The sequence below is a fragment of the Channa argus genome, chromosome 17 (assembly GCF_033026475.1).
Source record: "Channa argus isolate prfri chromosome 17, Channa argus male v1.0, whole genome shotgun sequence".
Taxonomy (NCBI): Eukaryota; Metazoa; Chordata; class Actinopteri; order Anabantiformes; family Channidae; genus Channa; species Channa argus.
This window is the reverse complement of record NC_090213.1, coordinates 16,843,413-16,866,237: the sequence shown is the minus strand read 5'-3', so window position 1 is coordinate 16,866,237 and position 22,825 is coordinate 16,843,413. Positions and strand designations below refer to the sequence as shown.

The window sequence follows — 22,825 nt, the reverse complement described above, 5'->3', positions numbered from 1 at the left end:
AACTTGCCCTGTATGTAGTCAGGAAGGTTGAGTCATCTCATGCTCTATGCTCCTTTCCAAACATGGTCAAATTACAGTCCAAGTATAGTAAAACAATTCAGCTCTTACTTTAGTTTTAGACACTGTAGTAATAAGGTGCTGGGGACGTCTTCCTGCCTGTCTGTCTTGTCCCGTGTGAGCGCGCACTGTTTTCAGGGTGCACACAGCAGTAGTATTGTGGCCCGGTTCGCCTTACTAGAACAAGGCAACACAATCATCAACAGAAGCAGCAGAGTTTATCCAAACTCCCACTTGCGTTTTCAAAAAAAATAAAAAATAAAAAAAAGCCCAACATCCCAGTTAGAGCATGTTCCTGTTGCCTAGCAACCAACTGGGTCTGGCGAGAGAAGAGAGGCGTCACAGATATGTACAGCCGCAGCTGAGCTCAAAAGCAAACACACTGTGCTGCTTCTCCCTCCCTGTCCGCAGCTGACGCTCTTTCTAACCTTACTGCCATGTAATGAAGCACAGTAGTACACACACAGATTCCTGCCTCCTCTGCTCATCATCACCAAATGACACTGCACATGGCAAGAGCGGTGGATATTATAAATATATACACACACACACACTTTGTCTGTTGGAAAATGACATATATGACGTGTTATGCTGTCAATTTCACAGATCATTTTCACAATTGAGGATGAGGAAAAATGACATGAGACATGTTAAAGTTCATGGTCTTTTATTTGAAAAAAAAAAAAAAAAAAACTAGCATGTACAACTTGGAATGAATGTAAACTGAACTCAGATGAAAAGTGGTGCACTCACACTCCTAACAGTATGTGCTGCGAACACAGTACACCCCTCACTATGCTCTTATCTGAGTCGAGAAACAGAAGAAAAAGAAAAGTGAAGGCCAGTGATTCTCTCTTGCAAGAAAAGAGGACACACACTCCATCTCAGCGAAAAAGAAAAAGAAAATTAGAAGCTCACTGTAAGACTCTTTAAGTCCCCCCCCTCCTTTAAAAGGGCAGGACGCACAACTACTAAAATGGCCATCCAAATAACATAACAAAAACAAAAGAACATGCCAAACATTTGAAAATGTATTTTTTTTTTTTGTACATTACTTTTTCTTTTTATCTAGCATACAGTTAAGTCCCATTCCACTTTTAACGCTTGAGCTAGAACCTGATATAGTCTCTGATCTTAACAGTACAGAGTTCCTCTCCAAATACAAAAAAACCTGTCAGGACCAACAAGAGGACAGCTTATAGTGGAATCAGCACGCTCTGGTGGCCTGGAGGAGGGATAGGGGGCGAGGGGGTGTTTAGTGCTCCGGTCTCAAGCCGCATGCATGAAGAACAGAAAACAGAGAGAGAAAGAAGAGATGGCCAGCCCAGACATTTACCACTAGCAAATGGAACTGGAACAAGTTCACCAAATGCTTTTGCTTTAGTCTGAAGGTAGTAGTTACAGGGTTTGTTGTTATTATTTTAATTGTTAAGTACTGATGCTAAACTGATCTCCGGGGGGAGGGGACAGGATCACTAACCATAATTTTCATGCAGATATTTTTTGTATATTTTTATATTTTTCCTGTGTGAACAGAAGGATATTTTATTTCAACATTCAATTATTTTCTATACAGAAACAGTATGAATAAATGAACTTTTTTCCCAAGAGGTAAGTAAAACATTGTTGTTTTTTTTTTCCCATTTTTTTTTTTCTTCTAAGAGATCACAGGACGGGGCGAGCAAGCTTCACTTTGCAGTCATCATCTGTACAAACTCTGCAGAGAGAGAGAGAGAGAGAGAGAGAGAGAGAGAGAGAGAGAGAGAAAGGGGACATCAGGTTTAGGGCTTTGGCACAGCCTGTTGCCAGTAAGGGCAGTCACCTGCTAAATTGGTAAATGCTTTATTAATTTTTTAATCAACTTGAGCAGGTTCAGAACACACATCCTAATTAGTGTCCCCTTTCCAAACCGCTTCCATGTTCATCTCATTAAACCCATTTGATTAAAAAGCTCTTGCATTGTGCTTACAGTTGAGGACCAATGTGTTGGCGATATGTGCGTACACACACAAACACACATAAAAAAAATTTGGATCCTTTCTTTATCTGTAGAGTAGAAGTAGGGCACCTTTCAGCCAAGACTTATGGACTGTTCATAATAACAACCTTCTAGAAAACGAGTGCAGTCTCTCGTATAATGTGCCGAGGGACCAACAGTAGGAGGAAGGGAGAACGAGGGAGAAAGGCAGCAAGGAAGAAAGAGTACAGGCTCTGAATTGTTGATGATAACTCAGAAGGATGGTCTTCTCTCCTCTCTGTCTCACCAGGCTCCATCTATAGCTCCTATCTAATAACTAATATTATATGTGGGTGGCTTGTCTTGCAGTTGCCCTCAGAGAAATACACAGCTTGGAAAATGATGCGCTTTGGTCCCCCTGTTTAATAAAAGCTCACACCATGGCCTAGAAATTAAAACCATTTGTGCACTGATTCTTGTATACGCCTCCTATAAAGTGATGTGTCTTTTGTTTTTGTTTTTTACCTTCATAGTTGACCTGTCCATCTCCATCAATATCTGCTTCTCTGATCATTTCATCCACCTCCTCGTCTGTTAGCTTCTCACCTAGGTTCGTCATGACGTGACGGAGTTCTGCAGCGCTGATGTAGCCATTTCCATCCTGGAAACGCAGCAGGGGATCAAATGTGTGAAACACAAAAAAAATAAAATCCCACATGTCGACAAATTGTGCAGGTAAAAATTCCCACCAGATAGAAAAACATGCAGACATGGCAGCAGTTGTTAGGCAAACAGAGAGCTGGAAAATGACAACTTATATTTTCCATAAAGTTATACTACTAAATAGTTTATACTTATAGTTAGCTGTGTGTGGTTTTTGGGCTACACAGTAAAATAAAAATTAAAAACTAATGTCTGCATGGCAAGCAAACAAAAATTTCTGTATTAAACCATATTTACCTTGTCAAATACCCGGAAAGCCTCACGAATTTCCTCCTCACTGTCTGTGTCCTTCATTTTTCTGGCCATCATGGTCAGGAACTCCGGGAAGTCAATTGTTCCATTACCTGGAATGGGTGATCAAAGAGGCAGATTTAATCAGCAAAAACTGCAATTACTTAAAAGCAAACTCAGATTAAGCAGAGATAATAAAACATTTGGCTGATGAAAAGCCATTTTCCTTGTGTACAACGGCAGAATTTACGTTACTGGATGGGCCATAACTTCCAGAGGCGTTTGGTGACTATGCAGCTTGAGACGTGAGTCAGTGCAGACAGAAAAGCAGCCCTCAGATCATTTTAGTATACACCTGCTCTATTGTGACAAACACAGCCACTGCCTGCTGAGAGGAGGAGGGGGTGTATGTCTGCGAGTGTGTGTTTTTCAGGGAAGCCCCGGGAAGAGGTTGCATACGTTATGCGCGGCGCAGCAGAATTGCAGGGAGGGAACCCATGGCCATTCATCTATAATGTAGGCATACAGTGCACTGTGCAACTTGGCCTTCAAGGAGCCTGGATAAATCTCTCCTGGTGCTTCTATCAGAAAATGCGGCTGGAATGGGGTCCAAGAATCCCACTTTTTGTCTTTTTCGCTCATCCGTCACCCAGAAGTGCAAGAATTTAGACAGGAGTCTTTAGGAGTGTTTTTTCTTGTGCTGTTAATGGCAACTGCTGTGTTAGCAGTGCATGTACATGTATAGTCGTACCAATATCAGGATTAAGAAAGGATCAGAATCTTTTGAGCTCAGCAATTCATAAAGTGCACCCACTGGAGGGAGGATGTCAGAGTTTGAGGTGAATCTGGTACTATTTTTTTTTCCTTTTAAGTAGCCCTGAAGATGGTGTTAGAACACAAGCATGTAGGAGTGTATTATCAATAAGAATTCACACACACAAAAAATTACATTTGTGAGAGGAATAAAGTGAAGGTCAGGGACATTGAGGCCATAGTATCCTGAAGGATTAGTCCTGGGGTGAGTTGGATGGGGCTTGGGAACTGTATGCAGATTAAGCAATGACAGAGCATAGCTCAGAGAGCCAGATAGAAAGAATAAGAGAATGAATGTGGGTGTGTGGAACACAAAGGCATGCAGTAATGTGATGGGGCAGATGGTGATCTCATGGCTCGGGGTAACAATCTAAGGACCTGTTATCTAACACACAGAGACAGCCAGCAGCACAGAGGGAACACATGCTGCCACTGGGGGGGTTGTGAGAGAGGTTTAGGAGTGCCCCAGTCTTGGAGAAGAGCATGACTGCAACGGGATGAACTATGACTACAGAAGCAGAGCTCATATCAAGCAATATCTGCTCAACTGCTGTGAAGGGAGGGGGGGGGGGGGCGGCAGTGGGATGGAAGGAAGAATGAAGATAGGGAGGATGGCAGGCGAGAAAAGAGAAAATGGTGGGAGGGAAAGAGGGAAAAAAAGAGAGGAGAGGGAGGGAGTGGGTGGTAGAGAGGGAGATGGAGATGAGGGAGCTGTGAAGAGGAGATAATATAAGGAGTGAACCGAGTGGGAGATGGTGCGATTACACATAAGAGGTGCTGACGCAAAATATAGAAGGCTGAGGCATCACAGTGTGTGGTCATCGTTTCTCCTGCATCACAAAGCTAACCTCCCATCCCTGAGACAGGAACGAGGGGTAGGATTGTGCAGTGACGACGAGGAATGTACTGGGGCTAAAGCTGGTGCTTTTGTCGTAGTGTTACATAATCCATAATTACATTGTTTTATCTTGTCTGATACAGGATTACATTCTTTTACATTTTTACTTCATGGTCTGCTTATTCCAGAAATACAGACCTGCAATGTCAATTCAGCCATGTCATGTGAGATAAACAGCAACGATTCTATTTGATACGATAATCCATGCTGTTCATGAATTGCATCTGCCACCAAGTGACTTTGCTTTCACAGCTCTCCATCTAAAACCTTCCATCCTATCTCCTATTCATTGTATGTCATTGCCACAGCCTCCTTGTTTGGTAAATAAAGCTGATTTTCAATGGTCCAGCTGACATCCCATGGCTGCTGATGTGGGTACTGGATGTGCAAAGAGGCCTTATGTAACCACTTTTATTTTCCATTACTAGCTTCATTGCTGTCTGACCTAGATTGCATCAGCCAAGGGAGGCAGAGGCAGAACAAGGGGATATTAGTGATGGAGTGTGTGTATGTGTATGGTTGCTCTTGGGTGAAACTGAGGGGAAGGGGGAGGCTGCTGGGAATGGTGGGAGGACGTTTCAATAAAGGGGCAGCCAAGTTCTGGTGAAATTGATTTCTCCTGATCAATACTGTCCCATTACAAAATCCCATAAGCTGACAGAGCACCGGTAGGATGAAGGCCCCACTGACAGCTAACATCCTTGATGCTCCTGCTCAAGGACAGCCAGGTGGGGAGCTACTAGCCAACTATTCAGAGTCCTCTATAGTTCTTTCTATTATTGTCTTGATAATCACAATCCTCTGGAAAACACTGCGGTGGAGAAAAGTTAGTGAAAAGAGGAGATGAATAGAGGATTCTGTGTCCTTTATGGCACTCAGCATGGACCACCAGCACTGACAGGCTTTTGACAATTTGCCTGCTCTTCTCCCCAGCACTGAATGCACCTCCTGCACATCCATATCCCTGACATTGTCAACTGTGATTGAGCTGAATGCACAGTGACTAAACTGCTGACACAGAGGGACACGTCATCTGAAAATAAGCTGGCTGGACAGTTGGCTTGGACAGTTGGTTGACAGTTGGCAGAAAGGGAGGGAGTTGGGCAACAACACAGCTGCTGTGTTTCGGGATGGGGCAGTAATGGATGCTCTGCCTAATCCTCATCCATTTGTAACACGAGGTTTTATCACTGAAGTCATGCAATGAAAGGTTGTTGAACAATGGTTCCAATAAAATTAAGTGCTTGTCTTGGATCTGTAAATATTGTAGTTTTTGCTGTTCTGCAGTTAAGACTGAAAGTTGTTGATGTGATGATTGTGTTGACTAGAAATGGGGATGCAAACCAGAAAGGATCATAGTAATGTAAATATTAAAACCCTTTATTGAAACGCCTACTAGTATTAATATTTAATGTATGTGGATAACAAAAAAAATAAATTCTACTTTAGATAATAAACCTTTTCACATCAGCAATGAGTAATACAAAGCTGTTGATGTTGTGATTGAATCAAGCGTCAGCGTACTGACCATCAGCATCCACCTCATTGATCATGTCCTGCAGTTCAGCTTCTGTGGGGTTCTGGCCCAGCGACCTCATGACTGTGCCAAGCTCTTTGGTGGTAATGGTGCCGTCACCATCCTTGTCAAATAAGGAGAAAGCCTCCTTGAACTCTGCAGGGGTAGAGATAGGAGTAAGATTTAGATTATTGCTGCTGGGCAGTGGCAGAAATGGGTTATGTTATGATGCAGTAAGGTCTTAAAGGTTAATTGATTCTTGTTTGCAACATAACTACAGGGGCTGTGCTATCTCTGTTCGAGCTCATCTGTAAATTGGCCCACATGGGCGACAACAAAACTGAAGCTGTAACTGTGCTTGAGGTCTGAAATCAAACAGAGATCTTATCTCATTCTATAAAAACAAGATGAATGAGGCAGAAGGCAAAAAGTTTTCAGTAAGTACTTAGATGTGTGCATCACTTTTCTTTTTAAACAAGCAAGCATCCCGATGACTTGCCGTAAAACAGGAATCTGTTGGCAATGTGGAGCATTAGGCTTAATTCAAAATAATTAACCACAGATTGGGTTTGACCTGGACAACACTGTATAGCCCCCATAATCTTTATCAATATGCCAGAGAAAAACAACTCATAAGCTTGCCTGGATTACTTTATGGGGTTCAGTCCTGACTCATGACACTGTAAATACTCCTTTCCCTTACTTCCTTTTCCTTCTGAAAAGCTAATGATCTGCGAAGTTAGGGCAGATGCCAAATTCTTTGTGGTTTCAGGTTATAGATTTGTGACATGGAATCAACCAAAATAGCTTACAATCCTCCAGTAGCCAGTAAATATATGAAGAGTGGACATGGCTGTGAGGGCTACTAAAGAACATAAAAAAAAAATAAGATCTCTTAGTTCCTACCTGCAATCTGCTCCTCTGTTAGTTGGTCAGCCTGTGGTTGGGGGAAAGAGGAGGGGAGAGTGTTACAAACAAACAACATACTCAACAAGGCAATTATTTCAATCCTAAACTGTTGCGTCATTACATTCCACATGGTCCACACCCACTGACACAGTACAACACTGGCCAGTGTTCAGTGGGGCTTGTTGGACATTACCATAGGACTTAAGTGGAATTTACTCTGGGGCTGCCAAGATTTGCCAGTGACAATACCCCAAATTAGCTGTTTGCCACATTAGCTTAGTGGCAATCCACTAGGAATGTGTCCGTTAAAGGATCTTTTAAAACATTAGTATAGTAAAACGTACAGGACAGCTATAAAATTGATTCTGGTGCTGAAAATCCATTATTAGACTTGGCATACTCGGACAACAAGGAGTTATTAAAGAGGCATTTTAAAGGTGTGTGCATTGAGGTTGTAGCTTGCTAGAAAGCTAAAACAAAGAAAGCTCTATGTGGATTAAACTCCCAGCTGGGAAAGTCAGGCTATGCCATAGCAGTCCTGCTGGGCCACAACATAGTCTAATAAAATGAATGTGCTTTCTCCAGACCAGGACAAAATGTTTAGGTGGGGTTTTTCGAAGACACGCCATAGGAATGTTTTCCATGATCCTACCAACAGGGAGAAAAAAAAAAAAAAAAAAAAAAAAAAAAAAAAAAAAAAAAAAAAGACCTACTGGGTTGGAACGAATTTGTTACCCTCACAGCCTGTTCCCTCCAACAGGCTCTTAATGGCTGAAAGTGACTCTAATGCACTTTGAATGACTTCGAAGCTACAACAATCAGCTGCCAGACATTTTACATAGATGGATCAAACTTTTAAAAAAAATAAAATAAAAAAAATAAAAAACTCCACGGACTTTAACAAATACTTTTAGCAGTGTGAATTGTGAATGCAGAGCTCATTCTTGCTTTATTAAGTCAGCTTTATTGTTAACAGACCACTCCAAAATTATCGTGCTCAGCAACAATTAAAGAACACAAACATGAACACACACACACACACTCTCTCGTAATGGCATTGTTCCTCCACCCCAATACTTTCCATTCCCATGTATCCTGTGAATTAGTCAGAGCAGCCAGTTGTGCCTGAAAGCAAATTCCTCTTTAGCCCCATCGGTGTGTTTGTTTGTAAAGCCAATCTAGTTGTATACAGCCACAGTAACACAGTTGTCCTTAAATCCCATTTCTTTAGAATTCTCTGCCTCGTGTCCGTGCATTTGCACATTTTACATTTATATACAAATCAAGCCAGTAGAATAATAACAGTAATAATATTGGTGGCACAATGACTAAACTTAGACAGACTAGATACGATTTAGTGATAACACATGCAAACTGACCTTTAACTTTTTGAAAACAAATGGCTTGAGCAGCTGGGGATCAATCACCCAGCAAGGGTTTTATGGATAACTTCAGCAGTGCTCAAACAATAAGCTGACATGATTCAATAACCTGCTCTGCGTACGACAGCACTCCCTTTTTCCTTTCCCCTCCCTGCGACCTCTTCCTGTCTCCATTTCTATCTGTGAGAATGGGAAATGTCAAGAGACAAAACAGCCCTGCCAATGCTAACACACAACCCAGCATTGCCAATGTTTTCATGCTCGTCTCTGCATTTTCGGGCGCCATCTTCCTCTGTCGTTCTTATCTCTTATCTCGTTGCCTGTCTTCGTGTTAATTTCCCTGTTGATGAGCCTCAGTTTCTAGCTTTCGTTAGTCACCCACATTGTCATGCTGCGTTGCTCTTGTTGTATCTATGCTGCCTCTCTCTGTCCCCTGCTGTCTCTGTAAGAGGACTGGGTGCGGGGTTTGGTGACTCAGTGCTATGGATCCTCCGCTGGCTTAGGCCCAAACACCACCAGGACCACTACCGGCCCATCCATTCCTTTTCTACTTTTTCTTCCCCCTTTCCCTGGCACTTGGGGCTCAGCCAATGCCTACTTCTCAATCCATGTCTCTGTATGTGGCATATGGTGGAGAGGAAACTCCCTGTGATTCACCATCTACAGAGTCTTATGGATGGGCCTGTTTGCTGCCAGGCTTCAAGTCTTAATAACAGCTTGTAGGGGATTGGGAGTGTGAGTATGCGTGTGCTTGGGGATGGGAGGGGTGTTCTGCTGGCAGTGGTCTGCTGGCATGAGTGGGTCAGCCACTCCCACTGTTGCCTGGGCACCCAGCCCCAGCAATGCACTCCAAAGAGCACTGTGGACAGCAGGAGGCAATTCACTGGGAGAGAGCGGAATATCTTTGGCACTCACTTGATGCCATATCACACTTGTATAAACATACCTTGTATCGTTCCCTGTGCAAATGAGGTTTAGTTCGATACTAAATGCAAAATATTCTTCTTCTTTAGCAAAGTTGTTCTGTCACTGCGAGGTGCCCAAGCAATTCCTGAAGGATCTTCTATACATTCTCCATGTTAATGGTAGAAAATCAGCTATCACTATGACACATATACACACACACACACACACACACACTTCCATTTACAATGACACAAGCAGAAACACAAAGAGTCAGTGTGACACACACACACTCCCATTCTATTGAAGCTCCTCAGAGCACTGAGCACCTATTCTCTTTGAGACTGGACAAAAGATGGTGAGGTCTGAGGGCCGGGGCTGTGTCTGGAGGGGAGGACGGTGAGAGGATGGCTATAAACAACATGAGCTTCCCAACACCCTGCAAATAAGGCTGGTCTACCATATGGCTAGGTGGCGGTAGGTGGCTGGGTACTCCTCCGCACCACGAGAGCACTTTATCGCTCCTAGACACTGGACCATGGGACATGGTGTTGCCACCAAGCATATAAATTATTCACTGCAGCAGATCAGATGTCCTTCAAGTTACTAAACATGCATCAGCAAACAAGCGCGTAACAGGAATAGGATAGGGCCTTAGCATGGTGCGACTACTTATTTGATACTTTCACCTCAATGGGGGAGCCTCTTTCCCATTCAGTGGGCGTACTGATGCATAGAGTGGGCTTAAACCTGTGGATTCAACATTTCAGCAATGCTGATACGCAGGCTAACTCCATAACAATTCCACTTTACACTCCAATTACTGCACCATGATGCAACGTGAAACTGCATCGCAGCTCTGTACCATATATGGGACATTTGATCACAGCAGAGGGGGGGGGGGGCTTCTTCAGCTTCTTTACTCTCCCTCTGGCCATCAATGATCTATGAAGCTTGATAATCAATGTGTTAACGTAAAGGCCTGTTTTTGATGTCCAGATAATTTCCACTGGGCTAACTTCACATTCTGTGACAGAGCTGATGGAGGAGCGCTGTTTGATTGGCTGGTTGCAGATGTCAGTGTGCATGTGAATGATGTGACAATGTGCCTGTTTTTATATGTTGCAAGTACTGTAAGTTAAGGCCCTAAGAACCCTAAGTCAATGCAATGTAAAAGAAGAATACAGTACTCTTTGACAATTTATAAGCGGTTTAGCAACGCAGAAGTCATTTACTAACCATATTAGACAATATTTAGTGTCATCTTGGGTTAGAAAAAGTCGTCAAACTCCCCAGTTGTTGATGTTTTGTGGTGCCCAGTGCCATAAAGAGCTTCTTGGACAACTCACTCGGGTGCCACATTTGCATAACATCGCAAATTTGCAAAGAGGCAACCAAATCAGCCCACATAGCACACATAGATAACATAGCCCAAGATAAACCATCAGAGCCTGCAGCGAAGGCGGAACTGTGACTGTCGTTTTTTTTTTTTTTTTGATGAAGCTCTTACAGGCCAGGCGACTCCGTGAGACTTCGAACCTGGTAATGACAGAATATGGTCAGTTTCCGTTGCGGAACACTAACGAGGCACAACAGTGCAGTTCCTCATGGTGGTAAGATGGTGCAGCCTGGACATCGGGGAAACAAACGCAGCGTGCTCGTTTCCTCCAGAGGAGCTGAGCTCCGCTGCTTCAAACCGTGTGAACAGCGCTCACAGAGGGGAAAAAAAACAACAATATCCTTTCGGCAAAGCACTTGAAACGTGTTAGCAGTGTCAGTAGAAACGTCAGCAAACGGCTCTGCCATGTTTCTTAGCTAACGTTGCGCTTCCCCACACGCCTGGGCTCCTAAGGCGGATTGGAAAATGTGTCCTAATGCACTTACGGCTGTCGAATTATGCTGCAATAACCCAGCATAACCCGCTAGTTATTCCGACACCGCTAAATCTAGTCCAAATATTAATTCGCTATGCACCACGCAGTTATGAACCAGCTACATGACCAGACAAGAGCCGAGAAACCAGCATTGCTGTAACGTTCTGAATTGCGCAGTTATGGGCAAATACGGTCCCATTTTGAAACTGAACACCACTTCAGACATAAGCCGTCTTTAGAGAACAAACCCAAGCTCCAATATGGTTTGGCAATATCCTCCCGTGCACTAGCTAAAACGCCGAAAGGCGCTTTGCGGGCGTTTTCCGTCGCCTCCAATGTTACGCGCAACTTACTAATAGCTGTTAGAAGAATCAATGGCTGAACAGTAAATACGGGTGCGGAAAAGCAATAAAACCACACCAGGTCGGCACTTGCGTAGCGAGGCTATAGCACAATTTAAAGGCATTTTCCCTTCTACACAGAATGAATGACAATACATACCATGTCGGATAGGTTGTGTGCTTGTTGGTCTGTAGAGGCAGACTAGGAGAGTGGCCGTGCCTTAGATGGAGTTCCACTGGCGGCTTTGGAGTGTGTATATTGGCTGCGGCCAGAATGGGGATTGCCTGTGTATCCCTCCGCCACACTAGCACTTATCACTCACTTCCTTATTTCAATTCAGAGCTGTTGCAGCAGCAAAGGCCCCGCTTTCAGGATACACGCCAATCACTGGGTTAAAACGCCTGCAGTGCACCGAGACAGTCCTTACTGTCATATTACGCCAAATGACTGGCGATGCAGTTGGCATTTAGGCAATTGTTGCAAAAGCAGCCTTTGCAGGATAATGTTGTCAAGCTTTACATTAAGATGGGATTGTGGGGTAGTGTATGCATGGGGGATCAAACACCCAAGCAGTTGAAATGTGTCGGCTTACTAAATCACAGGCTTGCATCACGGGAAGCAGTGTCAACCTGATGTAAGTCATGTAAGGATAAGGTCCTGTAAGGAAACACTGTGAGTCTACATATTTTATTCCCATGGAGGATTTTTCTATATAATCTCCTTCTAGAGGCAACATCCTACACATCCTGTTTCCGTGCTCTGTGCATTAATGCTGCAGACTAATATGACCTGCGAGAAAACAAATTCATGGAGTTTGCTTGCTGGGCCTCTTGGGAGTTTTTAGGCCACGTTAGATACAGTAGCAATGAATATACTCCACATAAGCAAAAGCTTGCATCCAAAGTAACTTGGGAGTGCACAGGTACATTTGAGGATGTTGGGTATCAAAACCGCCGACCCCTCCAACCAGCAATAAAGCAACTAATTCAAGTTTCAACAAAATTGTTATTGAGGCTTTTTGGTTTGCACAAAGACCATAGTTAACTTTTACAAAAGAGTTATGTCTAAGCTGAGTCACCACTACCCTAATCATCACCGTTATTATCCTATTATCACCTGATCATCATCGCGTCATTATTTCTATTATGAAGAGATACAGTCTATAATCAAAAGTTATTATTGTGTACAAAGGCAAGAATAATTGTCCAATTATAAACTCTGTGACAAATTTTGCATTAGAATATAATTTGCAGTTCTTTTAGAACACAATGCATTTCACAGGTATATACAAATGACAAAATATCTTTAAATTAAAACTATATATAGTTTTGAGACCTCACAACAATGATTTACGTGCTTTAGGCCTATATAACAATATCAAATCCCCAGTGGCGCATTATGAAGCTGCCACCTGTGCAGCTGGCTTCTTATTATTCCAGAGAGAGCATTAGTCTCCTAGAAGAGGACTAGGTTTCAGCCGCGGAAGAATACTGCCAGTGTAGGAAGCAGCCCGGTTGAATTTGCCGTGCCGGTGTGTGAAGGCGTCTCTGATTGGCCGCTACAGACCTGCAATGTTATACTCCATGTGTCGGCCGCATCGATTGGCTACACGGGACCTGCATTGCACCAGGCAGTGGCACTTGATGGAAATACAATAAATATAAATACAGGAAACTTAAAAAAAAAAAAACAACAACAACGTACTTTTCAGCCTCGTATTTCCACTGCTTTTTAGTGCCTGTAATTATTGAGATTTATTTAGTCGAGAGAGGAGGAAAATGCGGCAGGTTTTCATTGGTGGGGACGGGGTAAATGTTTGATAGGCTCGATATGGGAAGTGCGCAGACTTACTATTGGCCACTACAAAGTCTGGTAGGCCAACGTGAAATTAACAATGAAGCACGGCAGGAGTGTTGCTTATTTGTTTAGTTGGTGCACAATAGAGGTGGGCTGCAGATCGCAAAAAAAAAAAAAATAAAACAAAAAATAAAAATAAAATAGCTAGTTTGTTATTTATTACTTAAACAAGTAGACAACCTCTGCGGGAAGATTGACGACGCACAAACTGGCAAAGCAGAGAGCATCGCAGTGTTGTCCCAACAGTTAAAACACACACACACACGCACACACGCACACACTTTGTGTCCTCCAGCCTGGTAAAGGCTGTGAGTGTACCTGACTAATAAAAGCACCACCCAGTGGACAAAGTGCGGAAGGCATGAGGGGCCGTTTAGAGCAGCCGGGCGGGAACAAAGCAAAGAGATGACACACACTTGAAAAAGTCTTACATGAAGGCTCCTTCCTGCACAGAGTCACTACCATTTAAGTCTTCAAATTGCAGCAATGAATTTGAAATAGCTTCTCTTTGAAGGACAGAACATGACCCGACATGACTCATGGACTGTGAGACACTGGACCCCTGGGCATTGATAGGGGCAAGGGCCCCTTCACACTTTCTTGGTGGTAATTCTGTTTTTGAGTGTTTTGTGCCCATTTTTGGTCATTTTGTGCACGTTTTCATTCATTTATGTGTGTTTTGACATTTTGGGTTTGATTTTTAGTCATGTTGTGCCCATTGGAAATGTGTTTGGTCATTTTGTGTCAGCTTTGGGTTGTTTTGTGTTGCTTTTAAATACTTTCATGTCGTTGTTTATCATTTTTGTGCGGGTATCATTTTCCACCTCTTTGTTGGCCAAGTTGTTTCAAACAAAAATCCTAATGAGTAACTTTAGAGGGTTTGGCCAGTGGCCCTCCTGATCCCTTGGGCCCCTCAGCCTTGGTCTGATAGGAGTAAATGTCACAAGTCCTTGACTCATAGATTAAAGGCTTATTGATACAGGGTTTACTAGTATCTAGTAAGAAAGTATATGAAAACCTTCGTCCCCTCTGTAGATGGTGTCTTCTCTTACCAGAGGCCTGGGGGTTTCAGGGTTCTATGCAGTATCTTAGCTGTTCCTAGCTCTGCACTGATGGACTGAGACATCTGTTGTTCCTTGGATCTGTTGGTGTGACTGTCCCATCTTACGAGTGCCGCTGACCACTTTGCACCTCACTATCCACAGTTCCTCTTCTTTGGCTTCTCATAGTCCTTCTTCCTGTTGCTGCTTTCGCTTAGGAGTGTTGTGTCTTTTACCACTGCCTTTTTCTGTTATCCATCTACAACCAAAACATGTGGTTGCTTAGTCCCACAGGATTTGGCCTTGTTGCCCATACTTGGTGCAGATATTCCTGTATGCAATGCCAGCTATGTTTTAAAAAAAAAAAATAAAAAAATTAAAAAAAAGGGTGGCGCGCGCAGAAAGTGCTTTAAAAGGTTTCAAACTTAAATTTAAAACCCAGCCACCAAGGGCCACCCTGGTGCCGGTCCTGAGCCCGGATAAAATGGAAATTGTTAGGGCATCTGGCATAAAAACAACTCTTGCCAAATCAACATCCAGAACACGTGCTGCTGTGCCAACCTCTGAAGGGACAAGACGAAAGCCAATGATATTAATGGACTAATAGTGTGTTTATAAAGTTTTTGTTCAGTGCCAGAAATGTTGAACAGTAATGAATCCATCATTGTAAACTCTAAATAGTCAATTAATATTAATAATGATAAGAAGAAATTGCTGGATTGAGGTACAAATCCATCCTTTGCAGGGATAATCTGGTTGCATCTACTACAAATTTCACTGTGGCAAAATATATGAAATCACCTTAAATGTACATAATGAAAAGAATAAAATTGTATAAATGTATGATGTGATTCATTTGAGCCTCAGATGTAATCAGTTCTCTTTGTGCTGAAAGTTCAACAGCGGGTCTCTACCACCTTGTCACTGTGGCTCCGCTCCCGATTGTGTTGGTCTGCTGTTTAGTGCCTGTTCTTGTGCTGTGATCAGTGTGGTCAGATGAGGCTTGTGCTGCATTTATGCCGTGTGTGTTAGAATATTTTCACTTTCTCAACATAATGTAGTTGTTGCACTTATCACTAAGTGGCTGAAAGCTAATGTTGATCTGCATATGGACAAAAATGCAGATATGTTAATATGATATATGTGATCATTTTAGGTAAATTTATAGATCTCACATTCCCAAATATGTGTAGTCTTCCCATCAAGTTGAGCAACTCTAACTGAAGTTGAGTTAGGTATTTGTTAATCTACTGGAACTAATCGGGACTTTTTACTAAATTTGTTCGGTGAGAAATGGCTATTACATAAGCAGATGTGCATTTCTTTTCTTGCGGCTTGCGGTCACATTAACATTTTCCTTAACGCAGTGTGAGAGTATTGTATTTTTATAATGACTAGTATAACTTACACAGCTGTCATATTTCAGGTATTGTTAAGTAGCATATTATGAGGTACTTTCTTCTCTGCATTCACATTTGTGGGAATAGATAAAAATGGGAAAATAATTGTTTTACTTGCGTGTAAACTGAGCTACATTAACTAGCACACATTGTACATGTGACATTTCAGAGAATGCCAACACCATGGCCATCCCTGCTGTATTATCCTCTTTCAATATCTGTGTGCTCACGGGGGTGGTTTAGAAATACTGATGCCAGAGTTTGCCTTGAGCTGACGGGGCAAATGCTTCATTAAATTGCACACCCCCCATTTCCTTGTAGCCCTCCATGCCTTTCTGGCACAACATGCCATGCTTGATTTAAATGTTTGTTTGTTTTTTTTCCCCCCTTCTTCCATTTACCGAATGTGGTGCGATGTATGAGCTGCAGTTGATATGCGTGACTGATTTAATAAGGAGAGTGTTTCTGAGGAGACGACTGCAGTACAACTGCAGCTCCATCAAGCCCAGAGATGGCCCCGTAAAGTGGCTGGATCCCTGCTGCATGGGGCCACTTTCTGCTGACCATTGAGTTACACATGGCTCCACATCAAGTGGAATTAAATCAACGCTACGGTTCTCCACGTGTCAGACTGCAGCAAGGGCAGCTTTGCTGGATTTACTTAACCATGCTGTAATAACCTAAAGGCTGATTTGAACAGAAGGCAGCGAAATGTCTTTTCTCTACAACAGAAACTTCTATTGCTTAGGAACTATCCCTTTAAGCATTTCAGTGTAAAGCATTTTTGCACGGATATTTCACAGCTTCTTTAGGTTATGCTACAGTCGGTATTTTTTGTAAGCCCATCTGTGCTGTCACCGAGTGTATGCATCATATTGTATATTGTAATAGTTAGTGAAGAATGATTATATAAATGACAGCACAGGGAATTCCTTCAGGACTTTGTCAATAACATGTATATCATGTATGCAAAGGGGGATACAAACATAATAAGAACACAAACATGACTTTGCATATTGATACAATTGATTCTGTTTGTGACACCAAGGGCAACACCACAGACTGAACTAAATGAATATTTCATGTGATTAATTATCTCAAGATAATACAGCACAGCAGTGAATTCACAGAATGAATATACAGGAATCTAATAAAGCGCAGACATCAACAGACGCTGCTGCCGTACAAACAAGATTTTAGATTTTGCTGTGAGTCAAAATGTTCACAAGTAAAAAGCATAAAACTGATGACTAACACACTATGACCAGGTTTGTATTTGTCATTGGATTTATTATGTGAACACATAAGAATAACAGGAGATGGGGATAAGCCAAACATGACATGCACAAAATATCAAAACTGTCTCTGGGGAGGTGGACGACTCAGGCGCTGCCTCCCCTCTTTCACACAGCAATTAGATGGAGTTGGGGTCAGGTAGGAAGTAAGTGAGAAACAAAAAGTTTAAAGGTAAAGCCCCTCTGGTGTACCCTCCTGCTTCTTGTACAGGACGTTTTCCTTAGACTTTTTAAAGTCTTCGTTAGTAACTTTCATACGACGCTCTCTCAAAGCCATGAGGCCTGCTTCTGTGCAGATGGCCTAGAGGACAAAGTGAGAATATATGAGAGAGAGAGAGAGAGAGAGAGAGAGAGGAACAAACATTATGTCAAAGAAAAAGGAGCATTCTGTGTTCATGTTCCAATACGATGGGGTAAACAACAGCTACCTAACAAGCGCAAGGCAGTTTGACTCCTTAAAAGATAAAGAGTGGGTGGAGTTCTCATTTTAGTGGTTATACTTTGCTGCATTTGAAGTTTTTGATATTGTTTAAATTTGAAGCCAAAAAAAGATCAAAATAAGCCTAAATAATGTAAACATCAGAGGACAGTATAAATCGGCCCAATGTGTCATTCTGTAAGCTCCCACCTGAGGGCAGCAGAGTGGAGTCAGTCCGATGCAGAGATCTCGATCTACTTTAAACCCCTACAGTTCTTCTTCTACAGTTAAATAAGTGAGCCCTGGTGATTAAACTCCAAACTGCTTCACAGTCAGTGTCACAGTGTGAACCGTGCCCAGACCTGTTAAACTCATATGGGTAATCAATACATAATAACAGTCAAAGAACCAGGGAGGAGCAGGTTTAATTTAAACATGCACAGAGAACATCTGCAGTGCCAAAATACACTTGGACTGGACATGACCTCTGCTGCACTGCTTAATCTACTCTGCTGACATGATTGTACTGCTGCACCTATTATTAGGCTTCCCTCTTGCAGTTGGATGGTAAATTGTGGAATCTGGCTAATGAGAACAGAAAAGATTTTGCTTTTCCCAATAACCAGTCACGCTCTCACCTTGATGTCTGCTCCTGATAGGTCATCCTTAGCTAGGATGAGGTCATCAAGGGTGACATCATCTGCTACAGTCATGCGGCTGGTGTGGATCTGGAAGATCCTCCTCTTGGTCTTCTCATCTGGCAGAGGAAACTCGATCTTCCGGTCAATTCTCCCTGAAGTAATAAAAACAGGTAAAAAAAAAAAAAAAGATAAAGTGTTGCTGTAAAGCTTGTCAAGAAGTTTTGCCATTAGTCTACTGAATAAATGTGACAAAAGTAGATAATGTGAAAGCATTGATTAGTACATGACTACATTACTTCATTAGGTAAATAATAAATCTTCATAATTGAAGAAAGCAGTAAGGGTGTTACTTTGCCAATGACACTTTTTAGTCCACCCAGTAAAGTGCAGTTAATACGAAAGCATTTTAATATCAGATCTGACCAGTCATCAGCTGATCAAAATGTTAAAAAGGCAAAAAAAAAAAGTATTGGTCCACAATCAGTTTAAAAAAATTACCTGATTTTTAAAATTACTGTAGCACTATAACATTTACCAAAATCTGTTATTTGATTAAGGGAAACCTTTAGCACCAATCGTCACTTTAAAGAGCGTTTGCTAAAAAGAAAGAAGAAAGATGAATAAATAAAAACGAAAAACCTGCATAATTTCTACTATCTGCCATGACTATTAAACATTTAGCCCCCCTGGGAAGTTTTCATCTTTATTTTTTTTACCATATTGAATCAGGCTCTTTTTCTTTTAAGCAAAGATATACAAAAAATATCTTTCCTGAAAAACTCATAAAACAATCTCTACAAAGTAATACGAATATTATTTTAAAATATTAAACATAAAGTAACTGATTTAATAAACATTCATCCCTTTTAAAAGTCAAAACTCAGGGTGATTTTCTTCTCCTTTTTGTAGTCGCTCAGTTTTGGAAGATGGTCTGCTCTTGGCAGGTTTATACCTTTTTTTTTGTGCCTTCCATTTCCTAATAAATGATTTAACTATACTTCAAGAGATATTGTGACTTGAAAAATGTCTTGTATCTATCCCCTGACTGGCCTTGACATGCTGTTCAATAGCCTTTTATACAGAGTTGCTTGGAGCGTTCTTTTGCCTTCATGGTGTAGATTTTGTCCAGATAATGATTCACCAGTAACTGGACCTTTCAGATACACCTCTATTTATACTACAATGCTTTAAAGACATTCATGGCATTTAGTTGTGTGTGACTTCTGAAACCAACTGGCCTAGTCGCTTAGATTCTAAGTTAAATTTACTTTGTAGGATCTGTTTTCATTTTTACATAGAATTAATTTTTTTTACATTTTTTTTTCAAAGAAGGAAAATTTAAATCTCCCACAAAAGACAAAAAACAAACACAAACAAACAAACAAACAAAAAAAGGCTCTGTATTAGAACTGACAGCCAATCACGGAGAGGTGCAGACATAGCGAGACTCAGACTTCAACTGACCCGGTCTGATGAGGGCTGGATCCAGGGTTTCTATCCGATTTGTAGCCATGATAACTTTCACGTCTCCCCTTGAATCAAAACCGTCCAGCTGGTTAAGAAGCTCCAACATGGTCCTCTGGATCTCTCTCTCACCACCAGAGTTAGAGTCATACCTACACACAGTACAGATACATTTCTATTACAAATGTATACAATTTACTCATCATGTGGTCTCAGTCACTTTAAATGAGACATTCTCTGTGCATGCAATGTAAAATGATGGGTCCAGAATCAGTCAATTTCCAAACCCAAGTGACGTATAGGCTCATTAATTTCATTCAGCAAAAGGTACATTTTCACAGCTTTAAAGGTCCAAAACCACCTTAAGTTGGCTTCTAAATACACAGGGAATCTGCACACGTTTTGATACACCAGTAGCTGCTAATCATGTTACTGAATTAAATTTGATAGGAGTTTAAAAAGACAGCACAGTTTACAGTAGTGGGCTCCACACAGATTGTGTGCAGGTAGTCTAACAATCTTAATTTAAGCAGGTTTCCTGTCATACATGGTCTTATCAAATGACTGCAGCACTATGATTATGATTTATGCTTAACTGGAAATTATTTAATCTTTCTTCGACTGAAGCATCAGAATAAATACCCAACATGTTAATATCATATTATATACCAAACTACGTTAGTATTCCATGTAACCATATCACCACTTCTGTTCAAACATTTTATATAATCTTCACTAACGTATAGCAGAGACTTTAATTAAACAAAAAAGCCCCTTTTTGTTTATTCAAAGTCAAGAACAGGCAGGCAATTATAGGAGTATTAAAAGTATACCTTTTGGTGCCAATGGCATCAATCTCATCGATGAAGACAATAGAGGGTGCATGCTCCTCTGCCACCCTAAAGAGCTCTCGCACCAGCTTGGGTCCATCTCCCAAATACTTCTGGATAAGCTCTGAGCCCACCACACGCAGGAAGGTAGCTGACGTCTGATTGGCCACAGCCTTTGCGAGTAGTGTCTTACCTGATAGACACATAATGGCACAAAAGTTAAAATGATCATGGCAATATAGCAGTAATCCAGTAACGAGTATATGGTAATGAAAGGAAAGACATTTTACAGAATTTTCTGATGGTCATTTCCCCGACAGAGTTCTACTGCTTTCTTTTTATCCGATGTAGGAAAGGGATTTGACAAGCAAGAGGAGGAAGGTGTTTAAAGACAATTTTTTTGCCTTTACACTGACAAACATTAAACATGTTATCTTTGTGCTTATAAGTATAAACAAAGGAGTTTACATATCTTGTACTATATATAGCCTAACTTTTCATTTTCCAATTCAGTTATGTTAGCATTAACTTTTCCAAGTGAAATCCAATGATAAAAAGGTCCCCAACCTGTAGTTAGTAACATTTTTTATATGAAGGGCACCACATCAGGGAAGATGAGACTCCTGCAGCTTCTCAGTACTGTTACAGATAAAGTGCTCCACTGTCAGTATTACGCACTTCTAATGATTCAATGCACCTTGATCAATTGTTACTGAAAATGTATTATGGTATCAGTAGATTCATAAATGGCTTGCAGTAAGCCATAGCGTAATAAGATTGTTTGTCAGTCTGAAGGTTGCACTTTACTTCAACAGCTGTGAATTTAAAACCTTTCGTTAGAAAGTGCTTTTTTAAATGTTTGGAGTTTCATTGTGTAAGGCGGGCTTTGATTATTCTTTTTAAGAGTTTGAAAACCACTGTTAACATTTTACAAGCACTTACCTGTGCCAGGTGGTCCATATAGGATGACACCTTTGGGAGGTTTAATACCCATCTCCTCATAATATTCAGGATGTGTGAGAGGCAGCTCTACTGACTCCTGTTAAGAACAACAGAAAAAGTCAACCTCAAAATTGAAGAAAAAGAGTCACACTTGATATTGTATCTGTAACTGTTGACTATTGTCATGGTTTTAGTTATGAGTCAATAGCTTTATTTGTAATTTATTAGAATAATTAATATTAGCATAAATGTTCTTCTAAGTCCATATTTTATTCTTGGCTTAAATATCATTAAATTATTATGATATTCATTCATGACATACCTTGATTTCCTGTATTTGATTATCCAGTCCTCCAATGTCAGCATAGGTTTCTTGTGGGGCCTTTTCCACCTTCATTACGGTCACCAGGGGATCAGTGTCATCCATAAGCACCCCAATCACAGCATGGACCTACAATGGTACACGAACACAGGTCAAAAATTGTGAATGAATTAAATTTAATTCAGAGACATTCTGAATCATAATTGCATCATGCAGCTCTTGAGAAATCTGGTAAACATGTATGTAAATATAACAGTTTGAGTGGATTCTGTCCTCAGCAGATATCCAACTTTTAAGAACATGAATGCCGAAACTGATTAGAATATCAGTTATAGACCATTTAGTATAGTTGGGATAAGTAAATAGAATTAAGAGGTGCCATAGCCGTAAATACAGACAAGGTTATTGTCTTGAATCAGAAATAAGTATATGTAAGTTTGTTTGTTATGTAAGTATGTAATATTACCTTGTGGTTGAGCAGGACAGAGCAGCCTGGCTCCAGCAGATCCTTATCCACAAAGGACAGGATGCTGACGTAGTGCTCTGATCCCACAGAAGTGGAAACAATGGCATGGTTATCATCAATAATTTCCTCCAGGGTGCCGACAGACATTGGTGTTCCCCTCAGGTCATCCACTTTTGACCTCTCCTCCTGGAAAAATAAATAAATAAATATACAATAATAAAATTATTAGTTGGCAAAAGTGCGCAGAACAAAAAACATATGAACTAATTTGTTATAAAAACTGACCTCCTGTTTCTCTTCCAGGGGCTTCATCTGCTCCTGGTTCCTGATGAATTCCTCCTCCATCAATAGGTAATCTTTGATTCGCTCCTGCTTCAGCAGTTTTAGGCGGCATTGAGTGTGAGGGGTTACTGAACAAGAGATACAAGCCATCACATGTAATCGTTACATAAAATAAATTATATAAACAAGAGGACATGATATAATAACAGCCACTTTATTCTAAAGACTACAAGCACAGTTTATTTGTAGTACTGATGTAGCTT

General features: G+C 41.2%; 2 protein-coding genes across 2 annotated transcripts in view; both read right to left on the bottom strand.

Annotated features, from left to right (window-relative positions):
- Positions 1-707: 707 nt before the first annotated feature.
- LOC137102418 (calmodulin-1) lies at positions 708-11,912 on the bottom strand. Its single transcript, XM_067481928.1, has 6 exons — positions 11,765-11,912; positions 7,102-7,132; positions 6,208-6,351; positions 2,975-3,081; positions 2,540-2,675; positions 708-1,774 (listed from the first exon to the last, which is right to left on the bottom strand). The coding sequence occupies exons 1-6, from the start codon at positions 11,765-11,767 to the stop codon at positions 1,746-1,748; spliced, it is 450 nt and encodes a 149-aa protein (XP_067338029.1). The 5' UTR covers positions 11,768-11,912; the 3' UTR covers positions 708-1,745.
- A 5,259-nt stretch (positions 11,913-17,171) lies between these two features.
- The window catches only part of LOC137102756 (26S proteasome regulatory subunit 4), a 6,842-nt gene continuing 1,188 nt past the window's right edge, over positions 17,172-22,825 (bottom strand). The window contains exons 4-11 of the mRNA XM_067482574.1: positions 22,566-22,690; positions 22,281-22,466; positions 21,815-21,943; positions 21,493-21,589; positions 20,554-20,743; positions 19,721-19,872; positions 18,254-18,408; positions 17,172-17,498 (exon numbers count right to left, since the gene is read on the bottom strand). Coding sequence (XP_067338675.1) covers positions 17,364-17,498; positions 18,254-18,408; positions 19,721-19,872; positions 20,554-20,743; positions 21,493-21,589; positions 21,815-21,943; positions 22,281-22,466; positions 22,566-22,690 — 1,169 coding nt within the window. The 3' untranslated portion in view covers positions 17,172-17,363. The remainder of the gene's footprint in view (positions 17,499-18,253; positions 18,409-19,720; positions 19,873-20,553; positions 20,744-21,492; positions 21,590-21,814; positions 21,944-22,280; positions 22,467-22,565; positions 22,691-22,825) is intronic.

Bases quoted from the DNA above. Each gene is read 5' to 3' on its own strand.
- LOC137102418 (XM_067481928.1), bottom strand. The intron at 3,082-6,207 runs GTCAGTACGCTG...CACCCATTCCAG, and splicing joins CAATGAGGTGGATGCTGATG to GTAATGGAACAATTGACTTC. The intron at 2,676-2,974 runs GTAAATATGGTT...CTGCGTTTCCAG, and splicing joins CTTTCCGGGTATTTGACAAG to GATGGAAATGGCTACATCAG.